The sequence below is a fragment of the Uloborus diversus genome, chromosome 3, assembly GCF_026930045.1.
Source record: "Uloborus diversus isolate 005 chromosome 3, Udiv.v.3.1, whole genome shotgun sequence".
NCBI lineage: Eukaryota > Metazoa > Arthropoda > Arachnida > Araneae > Uloboridae > Uloborus > Uloborus diversus.
In genome coordinates this window covers 134,066,789-134,081,218 of record NC_072733.1, presented here as the reverse complement: position 1 = coordinate 134,081,218, position 14,430 = coordinate 134,066,789, and the positions used below count along the sequence as shown (strand labels likewise).

General features: G+C 32.6%; 1 protein-coding gene across 1 annotated transcript in view; it reads right to left on the bottom strand.

Moving 5' to 3' along the window:
* Positions 1-14,430, bottom strand: part of LOC129218144 (sodium-coupled monocarboxylate transporter 1-like) — a 74,937-nt gene that overhangs the window by 30,428 nt on the left and 30,079 nt on the right. Inside the window, exons 3-4 of the mRNA XM_054852357.1 lie at positions 13,242-13,293; positions 5,771-5,838 (exon numbers count right to left, since the gene is read on the bottom strand). Of these exons, the coding sequence (XP_054708332.1) occupies positions 5,771-5,838; positions 13,242-13,293 (120 nt within the window). The remainder of the gene's footprint in view (positions 1-5,770; positions 5,839-13,241; positions 13,294-14,430) is intronic.

Genomic DNA, 14,430 nt, shown 5'->3' with positions numbered 1-14,430 from the left:
AGAACATAACAAGAAATGTCCAGATGAATTTCTGTTGAACTTTTTATTGAAGTGTATTGACCTTTTACCTTTTTATGCTGCTAGATCCTTCAAACTTTATCTTAACAGTTACAAACAAACAAATCGTAACAAAATTTACGTTTTTTTTCAAATGTAAATTATCTTTGCGTTATATGTGAGATATTACTAATGAAGTTTTTCAACAGAATAAATCATATCGTGGGCTGAGAACAACAACTTGGAAATTGCAAATTTGGCAAAATAAAATTTTTCGCTTTTGAGGAAAATTTTTGTTCAGACGTTTGCTTGTTAAGAATATACTAAATTAGACGTCCAAATAAACAACATTTATAAATGGTAGTTTAATAACATTTAAACCAAGTATCCCCATTCGCCAAAAGATCGAGAGGAAACATTAATTGTTTGAGTCTTCTTCGAAGCAGTATTAAAAAAAACCTGACTTTCATTTACCTAGCTATAGTGTGGATACAATATGTTCGTTCTGCTTTGATTTATGCTACGGAGGCAAAGACTTTAATTATGAAGGAATAAAGGTTCTGTAGTTTTAAACGTGGGACTATGACAACTTTTTTTTTTTTTTTTTTTGGAAGGAATTTAAAACAATTGCATTTGGAGAGGACCGCAGTACAATGTTATTGTTATCGGTTTAAGTCACCTCAACTGAGTTGTTCATGCTATTCATTTTCATGACATCTGCACCTTGAGCAAACCAGTTTATTAAGCCAGTAGCGCCTTAAGAACGGGGAAGCCCAGAGTTCTCTGTGAAAAGGTTTTAGAGGAGGAATATTTTTTCTAGTGAATAATAGGAAACGTTTCGTTTGAGGCCGAAATACCTCTGAGCATGCCATTCAGATGGCCTTGATCTGCATCAGCTGTAGTGCTTTGGTTATAAAAATCAGTGTCACTACGAGACGGTTTTGGAATTAACATCCCTCCCCTCAGGTACCCTAGATTTATCACATATTGCCGATTCTAATATGGTAGTTTATACACATATATGAGCAGTCATGACTCCCAACGTCCCGAAGGTAAAAAATATCTGCGGTAACGATGATAATTCGAACAGTTCACCTATTTCTAACAATTAAATTAAAAGAGGGGATACAGAAGGAACATATTTTCTATCCCTATTTTGCTCAAAGCAATCACTATCGTAAGCGTAAAAAAACATTATCGTAAATTTGCTTATGCCTGTTTAACAATGTTTCCTAAATTTGTCAAAACAAAAAGCATAAAAAAATATCAAATTAGTTAATACTCATATTAATCAAAAAAAAAAACTCTCAACAAGTATGTGGTTAAACTGATCTTAAACCGATGCTCATGAGACAAAAAAGTTTACCTGCAAGGGTTTGGTTTTAAAGGCGCATGTTCTATGGTTGTATAAGTAAGAGGTTTTCTTAAAACGAATTGTTCGAAAGGGGGGGTTCACTGTATTTAAATAAGTTTCGTTTTAAATAATGCATGCCATATAATTTGCACCGCTTACTGTTTCAAAACAACAGGGTCATTCTCGGATAAAAGTAATTTTTTCTTTTTTAAGTAAAAATTATTTGATTTTCATGTGTTTTAGTGACAATGCAGTTATTATGTCTGCTTTTTTGGAAAATAATATCAGTAATAATTGATCACTTTAATTGCAACTTTAGATAATTTATTAAATCTTCATTATTGGCATATGATGTGACAGAAAGAAAGTGCAGAAACAATATTTGCGGTACATGGTAATGAAAGCCAAAAGCACGGAAATGAGATTAACTAAACAATGAAGCTCAAAGAAAAGGCATAATTTCAATTTACACTAAGTACGTTCAATTTTAATTTATTTTCTATCGTTCAAACCAAAAAATAAATAATAATAATAATTAAAAGCATTTTATCATTTCCATGTGAAAAATAGCTTTGAAATGAATGCGATTTAAACCACTTACTGTATTTGAAAATAAAGGAGGACAGAGCATTATTAATTAAAATACTGGGCACTTTTAAGAAAAGGGTCATTTTCTTAGTCATTAAAGTCAAAGTCATAGAGCATTATTAATTAAAATACTGGGCACTTTTAAGAAAAGGGTCATTTTCTTAGTCATTAAAATCATAGTCATAGAGCATTATTAATTAAAATACTGGGCACTTTTAAGAAAAGGGTCATTTTCTTAGTCATTAAAGTCAAAGTCATAGTTATATTTAAAACAATGGGGGAAAGTGAGTCACAAAGAAGAAAAAATCACAACTTCAAATACACTCATATTAGAGACATTAAAAGGCAGACAAAAAATTTTCCATAGCATTTGTAGAAACGTAAAACTCAAATACCAGATCTCAGTAATAAGGCAAAATTTTAGTAAAAAACAAATTTAATCATGAAGCAAAACCTGGAATTTAATATATATATATATATATCATCAAGTACTAAAGCTGTATGTAAAAATGTAGGCCACGTGTTTTTCCTTTCTTTTTTTTTTTTTCTTGAACATAACGAATTTATGCTGAAACACTTAATAATAAGAAAAAAAATCAAAATTAGGTCATAAAAAACTTGAAACGAACTTGCAAAACGCAATTCAATTCTAAAATCGTCAGAACAGAAATTGGTTATATTTATTAGACAAAAGAACTTTTTAATTTGAATATCACTCTGAAAAGGTTTGGAAAAAAATCATAATGAATTATTTTCAAATGGAAAACTGAAGTAAGCTAGAGCATATGCAAATCCTTTCACATATCGTTGCAATACTAGAAGAGGCCCGGTCCGAAACATCAGAGTATGGGTACACAATAAAAAAATATGCAATGAAAACTCGGGAGGAATTTGAAAAAAAAATAAAACAATGAAATGTGATGTCAGTTACCAACCGGTGCACTTAAAAAATTAACCATTCCTTCGCTGAAAATAAATTTTGTTCAAGCTACCTAATGGCGTTTGCCCTTTACATGCTTTTTCGATGAAATGACATGCAGCAACGTCTCAAACATTCTAGTTATTAAAGTTGTTACTTATTACTGACTAGTTTTATAAATTCAATTATGAAAAATCTTTGACGATTACGAAGATTTTCTGAAATGTTTACATATTTATGAGAATGCATGAGATTTAAACTTAGAATTAAGTCTTGAAAGTATTAATTGTTGTACTTATAATTAGTTTGTGACACACACGAAGCGTCACAAACTAATTCTTCTTCCGCGTTTTTTTTCTTCTCCTTATGATGAATTCAAATTTTAATAGATTAAAAATGTTTTAAAGTGTTTCATTTTTAAATATTCCATTTGTCTAAAAGATATTCACGTTGTGAATACATGAAGAAATTTCAAATGAACGGCTGTTCAGAAAGTGTGTGTAGGAGTAGTATAGTTACTCATACTACAAGTAATACATAATCAAAAAAACGTGAGTTACTTCCATAAGTTAAGCTGATTCTTAAGTTTCACCAGTAAAAAACTAAATTATGAAATATCTTTAAAAGAAAGGATTATATTGCTATACCTGTGAATTGGATATAAAGAAAATGATTTAATTGCATGAAATATTTTCTTGTACATTATTTGCAAAAGACTACGTTTGTGGAAATTATTTTTTATGACTTTTCATAAATCTCAAAATACTATTTATTCTCAACTGTAACATAAATAGATATTGCAATTAGCTGTTCAATTTTAATTGTTTTGTACTACTTTTAACCTTTAATTTAAATCTCCCTAGCAAAAATTCCAGCAATTTTACCTGTGACAACAAATTACTAAGTCAATCCCTTAATCTTTATTCAATCAACATTTGTTTCAGATTTCGCTTAATTATAATGATTACTATCAGCGAAGAAATTATGGCGTTCCACTTTCAAACTCGTTTTCTTCTCAGTAAATAATCTAACAATAAAATGCATATTGCACTTTAAGCTAGGTAATTAGTCTTGCTTTCATTTTCAGACGAATCAACTGTCTGTTTCAAAGGAATTTTGAGATAAATTGTCATCCCCCTCCTAAAAAAAACAACCCTCAAAACAAGTTTCTTTAAATAAACGACTTTTATGTAAACCATTCAAAACATTTTAGTGAAAGAGGAAAATGAGTTACAAATAACATGTTTCAATTGGTTACTTTTCTGTCAGCTATATTAATTTGAAAATATAAAGAAAACGATGTTTCAGTTTTAATTGCGAAGCCATTGAAATTTTATTGGATTTTTATTCAGTTATTACCGATCAATTTAAAAATACGAGAGTGACAAATATTTTTATTTTATTTATCGTAGGGTAAATTATTGAAACGTAGTGTACTTTTTGTTTTGGGTACTTTCAACCAACATGATTTAAGAGAAAAATATATTTTGAGGGTAAAATGATATTCAGAAATGATTCGAATCATTCCAGTTTAAGAGCTTAAACCAAAACTTTTAACTATGAAGTTGAATTTTAAAAAATCAGGAACAGGTTGTCCCCTCTTGTTTGGACAGGTTGTCTTCCATTATGAGGTACCGCAAAAATAGCACTAGAAAACAACTGTTTGCATTTGATAAATTTTTTATTTGCACTTCAAACAAATGACTTTTTTTTTTTATTTCCAGTGATGAAAATGTCAAAAATGCGTCTATATGAGCCTATTTGAGACGTTTTTGACACTGAGTCCACTATTCATTCCAGATCCTTTGAAAAGGACCTTGCTCTCAATGAAAACACGCAGCACCATTTTCAGCTTTATTATTCAAATATTTCTGACTTCTTTGTTAAATCAGGGCTCTTTATAAAATATTTCGACTGTATAATGTTAGTTAAAAAGGTTTTATTAATATTAAATAAATCTTGTTGTGTAAGTGATAAGTTGTCTTTGTCATTCTACATAATGTTTTTGAAAGTAATACTTTTATTTTAACTTTCAAATGCATGTTCCTTCCTTTTAGCAAGGGACGCATGGCATATCTTTACTATTTAATTTTTAAAAATAATATTGCAATAATGACCACCAATTTTATATTTTGTAAGCATGTTAAAATGTAAAGTTAGTTTTCTGTTCTGAAATTTACATCATTGTACGGACATTCCAGGGAAAACGGTCATTTTTGTCCCGCACTTGACCTGATTTCATTAAAAATATTAATTTATACGGGTAATGAACTAAATTTTGTTTCTTAAGGAATTACAAACGTATGTGGGATTTCCTAAGTAAAAAATCTGTTTATTGCGATTAAAATTATTTATTTTTAATGAAATATATGAGCTGTCACGTGCGGGACAAAATGGCGGCTTTTTTGTTGAGTGACATTGTAGCAGTAGAAAATAATTTTTAAAATATTTCTGTTAAGATTTTATTTCATTCCTCCCAACTCTCTCCTATTAAATTTAGCGTAAATGTATGATACTCCTCATTGAGTAAGAACTAATTGAGTACTGTAGTAAACCTTTGTAGTGTTTCATATTTATAAACGGTGTTCAATTTCAGTAACAAGGCATGATCAATAAACATATTTTTTGTACATTTATTGCTTAAAACTCTATTTTTACTGACTGAAGAAGTGTCCACTGTAGGACATAAATTAGTCAGAGATGCTTTTTAAAAGTATCAAAATGCACATCCCATTTCAAGTGCTATCTGGAACTCCAATTAATGTGTACATATGTGTGTTCGTTTTTCTTTTTTTTTCTTTTTAAACTATAGAGCTGGAATGCTTCGCACATTTAGAGTCATTTAAAAACGCTTATAAAGCTGAATTCACAACACATAGCTATCAATCAGAGAAAAATGTTCAAGTACTTACTATAGTAGTGTAGAATGTGCAAACGATTCCAATGGAAAGAACACAGAACCATACCTTCAAGCCCGTCACTTAAAGAAAAGGAAAAAAGTCTGTTACATTTTGTTTTCAACTTCAAATATAATTGTTTATCAAAATTTTAAGCAGTTGAATTAGCATTTAAACCGATTGTAGTACATGATTTATCAAATGAGGCAGTGAGAAGCAAAGGGATGAAAGTGGACATTTTCAAGTTTTGAGTAACACGCGTTTAAAGATAACGTCCTAGGTAGGCTTTCACTGATTTTTTTTTCTAAATCATGCTGTATAGCAACAACTACCAGAGCTACTAGTACCATCTCTTGCCCCAAGACAGAGGAGAGGTTCACCTACCATGTGTACTGGTTATCTCTAAATTTTTAATTTTGCCACTTACAGCCCTTTGCTTCTCACTGCCTCATAATGTGGTTTTCAGCATCCAAAATATGCTTTTGCATTTAAGTTTCACAATAACTAGTAAAATCAAAACAACGTTTTTTCTACTTGTACTTCGCGATAGTTTTACATAAAGTTATTGGGGTTTTTTTTTTTTTTTTTTTTTTTCAAATTTCCAAAGCATTTGGTTTATGAACCATCATTGTTTAAAAAAAATTCTGACTCTACCTTAGTTATGCAATTAAAACAATTTCTAAACATATTCTTGACATGTTTGTACATTATGTATTTAAATTTCATAAACTAGATTTCCACTGAGGCTAAAAGCGGCAACTTCTGTAGCTACCTTTTTTTTTTTTTTTTTACAAAAGAACTAAAGATTTTTTACTTCTTACAAAAAATAAATAAAAAAATACTTAAACTAAAGAGGTGAACTGAACTTAACCAGAGTTTGGAACCAATATGAAAGTAGGCACGAGTTGAGAAATGTTTTTACTCACTGATGCAGTTCGTGGCAAAAATTATGAGCATTGACTCGAGAACTTCTCTCCGAATTCCTCAAATCACCAGTTCCAGAGTATGGTTCTGACTGAACTTTCGTCAGATTTTAATCTGGTTTGATTTAGCTCTAGATTTCGGCGAAAAATTCATATGATATATACATGCATGCAGGTATACCAGCCAATCAACAGAGTAGAGTACAGGTAGATGTTGCTTTATGGAATCTTAAGTTTAAATGCGCAATCTGTCCGCTAACTCGCGCTATAACTTAGAAGTATGTCCTCAATCAGCATACTGTTGAGTGTTGCTAAAAAGACGACAAAATATAATCCACGCGATCAAAAATCTTCTGATTTAAAAATACGTAAAAAAAAGATAAAAGGACATGATAAGTTCACTTGATACGATCGAAGCATACAAATGAAGTTTTCGTGCATGAAAAGTACGTTAAGAATACATGGAAAGGCATGATAAGTTTATTTGATCATAAGTTATCAAAGCTTATGGATAAAATATTAGAATAAAACATAATGGAACAAGAAACCACTGTCTAAATTCGACAGAAGTGACATGATATCTCTGTAGTTGTCTTTTATATGACGAATACTAATCTCCAATGATGTTTAAATGGCAGCAGAAAGAAATTTTAAAGTATAATGTGTGCATGAATGCGAAACGTTTCCAATGCCAAAAATTACGGGATGTGCCTAACCTTACACGTAAATTTGGCGACAAAATGCTCGAAGACAGCAGAGTCATATATTGAAGCCAAATTTGGGAACACGTGATCGAAAAAGATTCGTGACATACGTCGTTTTACTGGAACTGTAAAAGAACTAAAGAAAAAGTTTTTTAAAAAATTGCCGCTTGAGCTGCAGCTGAAGTCTAGTTTATGAAATTTAAGAACATAATACGGAAATATGTCAAGAAACATTTAGAATGATTTTAAAAATTGCTTTAATTATGTTCGCCAAAAAGCGGTTGTTCTCTGCACTGTAAAAAAAATCACTGTAAGTATACACAAAATCATTCTGGTGTAAAGGGTGTTAGCATATTTTACCATTTAAGGCAATTTTGTTTTTCAGTTTTAGCAGCAAATTCGTTGGTTTTACTCCCGTTTTGCTGTTCGTTTTACAGTAATTTTGTTTTATGTTTTTCAGCAAATCTGTTGGTTTTGCAGTAGCATCTGTTGTCACTTGAAGAAACTTTCATCTAAACTCGTTAAATGAGGAAATTTTTCATGACTTGAAGACATGTTTGACATCAAAAAACTACGCATCTCAATCAACCACAATTTTTAGAAGTATCAGTCGTCAGACACCCTCAGTGTGATATAGGCCTCTGACCTTCCAAGTTTAGAGGCTATTGTTTATCAACGTTTTCGACTATAGCATCGTACTCCGGGATTCTAATAAATGCAAAAACCACTTCATTATTTTTACACTTTCAACAAAAGAATTGGCTATTCTTTTTTTACTCGGATCAAAAAGAAAACACTATACAGGCGACATTTTTTCCTCAAATTTGACATTGATAAAACTCATACATTATTTTTTTTTCGAACTTGAAAAGTTTCATAAGTATGAGATTTTGAATTTCGATTAGCTCTGTTGATTTGTAAAAGTCAGTAAAGGTCCAATTAAAACATGAAATACTTTTCTGAAGCTTAAAATTTCTTTTAAATAGTTAAGTAGATCACTAAATCAGCAGCTCTTTCGTCCAAACAAAATGCCCAGCAGGTGGCTCTATTCAAAAATCACAGCAACTTTCATGAGTCAACAGTTATTGAGCCACAGTAAGTTATTTCCAGCAGTTTCTAATGTTTTTTTTTACTTATTATTTTGTTAATTTTATTATTTATTTATTTTATGTTTTTTTTTTTAGCATGAAAGATACTTAAGTTTTCCTGGTTTATGAAAAATGCATGTTTTGCAGACAAGCTAGCTGATGATTAATACCTTTGTTTCCAGCTATCAAATAACAATGGCACAAAATATTATGATAGAATAACAACACTATGTTGAAAAACATTATATTTTATAGATAAGGTTATGAAGAATAAGCTTGTTCCATTCTATCAGTTGCCAGTCCCCAGAAATTGTATTTTGTAATGTAATTTTACGTATAACGACTCCTTGACTTCATGTTTGGAACAACTAAAACTACTTTGAATACTTCAAATACAGTAATATGCTATGGTGTATCAGAGGTGGTGATATATCAAGGTGTATCAGAAGAAAATCTTATGTTATAAGTTAGAGTCAACGTACAAAAATTATGTTTCCAACGACAAAACGGACGAGATATAAAGAATTTCTTTCTAATCAATGCACAAGCTCAATACTTGATTAGAATCTAATAAGGCATCAGAAGGAAGTTTTTTGGCAACTCTGAGGTACTGATGTCGTATTTGAAACGACAAAAAAATCATGAGATACCATTTCTGTCAGTTCTCATGATAGTCACGACAAAATCATGATATACATGAAAGTTCGTGAAGTAGTATGCCATTTTTCATGGGAGTCGTTGCAATTTCGCCTGACACTAGCAATATTTCATGAAATAAATCATAAAGTAAAAGCATCAGTTGGAATGGACAATATCTTTTTTGAAAATATAATAAACAGCAATGTTTTACTATATTCAGTAAGTACAGCTTAATATTATCCAAATTTTGAAAACGCACTAACATCGACTGCATATCAATAAATGCATTATTGCCACTAGTCCAGTAAGCTTGTTCTGGAAAGGGGAGCCTAAGTTGCATCAAATGGGGGTAGTAGGTTTCATGATTTTTTCTTGTATGGGACGTGATCAAGATGCAAAATTCAAGTTTTCGACCTTGACAACCTCCCAGGACACTTTTGACAATCGCCAAAACTGTTGAATTTTCGTACCTTTTTCGGATTTTCACTATTTTGACCATGAAGGAGTACGTTTTTGACAAACACCTTTAATTACACATTTAAACTAGATTACATTTGCTACAATTGGACACCAGAATGGGCTTAGTATCTCCAATAATTTTCGAGGTACAATTTTTCAAAGTTTCGCAAATTCTCCAAATTTCAAAATTTTCAATCAATTTCCTTTTTTTTTTTTATCATACATGCAGTTGTTTTTATGTCTTCAATAACCTGCATGATATGAGTTAGTTTAGTAAACATTTATTCAATTTAACATTTTGAAGGGGTTGAGGGAAGGAGAAAGGTATATTGGGGGGAAGTCACTATTCACAACCAGAGGACTGATATTGAAATACAAAATTTATTTTACATACATTTATATTTAGTGTTTTCAAGAAGTATTAATTAAAAAAAGGGAGAAATAAGAAACAAAACTGTTTAATCCTTTTTGAAGGACCAGGGCAAGGGTGCCCATATGTGGGAGGGGGGCAACGAGGGGGCTCAAGTCCCTCCCCCCTTACAAATTAGAACTTCCTTGCTTTTAGTACTTTTTTTTTGCAGAAATGTGAAAACATTTCTTCTCCAGCCCTTAATGAATAAGTTATTAAAAATTTCAAATTTTAATAACTCTAATCCGTACCGAAATTGGTTTCTATGGGGAAAATATCCTGCTAAACCAAGGGAGAAATATCTGAGTCCCCCTTAAAGTTTTGCATATGGGCTCCCATGGACCAGGACCAAGTAAATTTGCCAATTGGTCTCTTCCAGTGCCATTTCCCTCATCATGGACATCCAGAAAGGGAATGAAAATATTTTACTGCGGATTATCCCGCAAAATGTATGGCAATTTCAGAACTAGCATGTAATAGCCTTTTTTATATCAGTATCATTGCAAAATATTTTTTTCCAACCACACTATCAACTCTCTGCCAAGAAGATCTAATATAAATGCGACCCACATATTAAATAGTATTAATTGATAGAAAACAATAATACGAGTGTTAGTATCCCTGAAATTGCTCCTCGACTTGTTCAATAGCATTTCTGGCGAGTTGACTGATTGGAGAGTCAAGCAGCCAATCCATCTCGTCGTCGAGCTCGTCCCAATCATGAACAATGACATTAATGTCTATGGCAATTTCAGGCAGATTTTCACACAACTGGCCATTGCAAGTTCTGCAGACAATTGAGCACTTCAAACCTGCCTTCCTTCGGCTGTAACACTGCAAGCATATTTACATCCTCTTTTACAACAGCAGAAAATCATTTTTAGCAGGTTTTCGGGGGCTACTACTCTCGACATCATCTTTGAAAAAAGTTCTTGGGCTATAGTAACCCATCCACATTTGACCAGGATTCTTTTTGCAACTGAGTCACTGCTGCACATGGTGGTATTTACGAAGCGAATGTTGATTTGCAGTATCTTTCGTAGGAGGAAGTCTGGCCAGGTTTAAGTTGGTCATGGCTGGACCTTTTGTAAAGAGTTGGTAGCGCAGGTAGTTGAGGATTTGACTGGACCTTTCTCCCCCATACAGCCAGCTCAACGATAATTTTCTCCCCGGCTTCAACTGTTGCAGCCGGATTAGAGAAAACTGCAATTTTCTCTTTAAGCTCTTCATGCCTCTGCAGTATTTCAAGCAACTTGAGTTTTCCTTGGCCGAAGAAACAAGAGTTGGAATCACAACCACTGAAAGCGTGAGTGAAAGCGACAAGCTGATTACCTGCTGTTGTTGAGGTGATTGAGAACACATCTGGTTTTTTGCCTCTTCCAGACTTCTTAAGGTTTATGGTACCTAGTGTGGGACCTTTGAAACAAGTAAGGATTACCAACAAGTCCATGCCCTCTCCTGCAATAACCACGATCAGAAAATCAGAGACCTTTCTTATAGCTGTAGTTATTATTAGCCTATCCGCATCTTCTTCAGCCTGAAAACCCTCAATGTTTTTGGCTACAAATTTCACCTTCAGCAGTCAAATGAATCTCAATTTGATTTTATTACTCGATAAAAAAAATTCTTAAAAAACATTAGGAGTAGATGTTTCCTCAAATATAACCTCCGGAGAACAATGTGTTTGAGCTCGACGATTGCTTTTAGAACTCTTTGTGCTTATTTGACCAGGTTCTGTTGGGTAACCCTCAAATACCACTGCTATGTTCTGACCGTACTGTGCCTCGAGACATTTTAAATATCGGGCAGCTATCAACTCAAACGAGGATTGCTTGGGCCACACCACTTTGAAGGAGATAACAACCATCTACAACCACAAATTTAGTTTCTCCATGTGACTCATCAATATTGACTGGTTGGAAAGCTGCATAGAAAGATTACTTATTGCCCTTCCTCATTCCTTCTTGAGTGAATAGAGAATGGTGAAAGCTCGTATGTGAAGAAGTTCTTCAATTCTTCGTCAGACTGCTTCAAAACGCATATGCTGTGAAACAGTGTAAGGGGGTCGATAGTCACTTCCCTACTGGTAATAGTACGAAGAGTAGAGGAAAGAGACACAACTTTTGATTACGCTCGAATTTAACGCCTCGGAAATTTTCCCCAACAATATTTAACATTGCTTTCTTCCCAATATCCCTGGCCATGTAACAGCTGATTCCTTTCTCTCCTACAAGTCCACTGTTTAAGGACATGATAACATCCACGTTAGGAAATGGAGGGTACTTAAAAGAACCAGTCCCACAGTTTCTTTGTATCAGCTGCATGTATGATGAAAAAAGGAAATAGATTGAAAATTTCCAAGTTCAGAGAACATGCGAAACTTTGAAAAGCTGTATCTCAAAACCTATTTGGGCTAACAAGCCCATTCTGGTGTCAAACTGTAGCAAATTTAATCTCGTTTAAATGCGTCAAACGATGATGTTTATTAAATACGTGCTCCTTCATGGTCAAAAAGGGGAAAATCCGAAAAAAGTACGAAAATTCAGCAGTTTTGGCGATTTTCAAAAATGTTCCGGGAGGTTGCCGAGGTCGAAAATTTGGAATTTGCATCTTCGTCACATCCCATACAAGGAAAAAAAACATGAAACCATCTACCCCCATTTGATGCAACTTACAATGTACTAAGTTACTGGACTACACCACTTTCCAAACTTGTCTGGTCGATTAAAAACAATAAATAAAACCCAAATAAGTATGTACAGAGAAAATATTGCAGCATTAACCGCTTTAATGTATTTTTGCTTTTATTGCATAGTTTAAGTTCGTCACAAATTATACATAATGTTTCACATTCTTACCTTTCTTTGAGTTTATCCGTAGTGTTAGAAGCTCTTGATGCTATAATGCTGATTTCAGACAGGGAGCAATAGTTTTGAAAATCCAATGATAAAGGGTTTTCACCAGGGATCGTGTGCTGGTGGGATGGAAACACCCTAGTGGTGGACAAATAATACGCAATCCTTCTCTTCCATGAATTGCGCATTGATTTTTCTACCGGTAGAGTCGTTTCGGTCGTAATAGTACACGGACTCAACGCACTATCCACGAAAGATGAAATACTAAAGCAGAGCACAACTGCAGAATTTAAATGACGAATTTTTAGTAACTGTTGCTCTCAGTCAGAAGCCAGATTATGCTTTATTTAGTGTTATTGCATGTGTTAGTTATTATTTTAAGCATCATATTAGACTGAAATGTCCTTACCTTGCGACAAAGCTAGAGACGGAGCGTACATCACAATTGCCATATAAAACACCTAAAATAAAGTTGTTTCGTTAATTCAGAGGAAAAGTTACTAAAATAAACATTTTAAACTCTACGCTAGCCATAGAGAGAATAAAATTAATTCTTCAAATGATGTTGGGTTTGTATCTCAGTTTAAACTGAGCTATGCTGTGAGAATCTTTACTTTTAAAGCCGTAATGAAATATTCCTGAAACATAGTTTCTAAATTTATATCGAGGCAAAGCTAATGCATTTTTTAAAATACGCAGTACACTGGAGACACGTTCGATTTTGTATCCTAAATAAGTTTTATTCGATATAATATCAATCAATATGATATTAATCATCAATAATATTGATGTTTACTAACGTCATCTTATGGTTTTTCCAAGAAAGAAGGAGGGCGATAGGTGTCAATCGACCTCTAGAGCGGAGCAATAGGCTCAAAAAGGTTGAAAACCACTGATCTAAACCTTTCCTGATCCGACAGACCATACTGTACGCAAAGTAATAAATTTTAACTTCAACAGTTCTTTGACGTTCCTATTTTACTGTCAGGTCAAAAAATTTGTAATGAAGAAACGCAATAAAGAAATGGAAGCAAATTTCGCTTATCTGGTTAAAAAATATTTTATCTGAGTCGATAACAGATTTAGTTCGTCGTTTTATTACGTTTAAAAAGTGATATTTAAAAAATCGCATTTAAAAAATCGTATACTACAAGCATATAAGTCGACAGTAATAAGTTGATTGTATATTGGCGTTTTTCTGACTGAAGGAAGTGATTATAGGTTAGTAAACTCGGCTTCATAAATAAGAATAATAATAATCATAAAATATGCAAATTAAAACATTTTGCCTGTTTTCATCGATCTACACGCACGTGCTTTTATGGGTCATTCTCCAAAATACGTAACTTTTGAACGCAAATATTTTTCAATTTCGAAACCTTTTGTTTTCTTTTTTTTCCATTCTTACATAAGAGTGTTTCCAATTATTTTACTCATAAATAAAAAAATAAAAGAATGCCTTGTACACGGAAATAAAAAAAGAAAAAAACTTTTAATGTTTAAAAATCGAGGCCAATTTAATATCAAAGTAGTAATTTTGTTAAGTGAGCAAACAATGAGCTATTTTAATGGTTAGTGGGAATCTAATATTAAGTTCT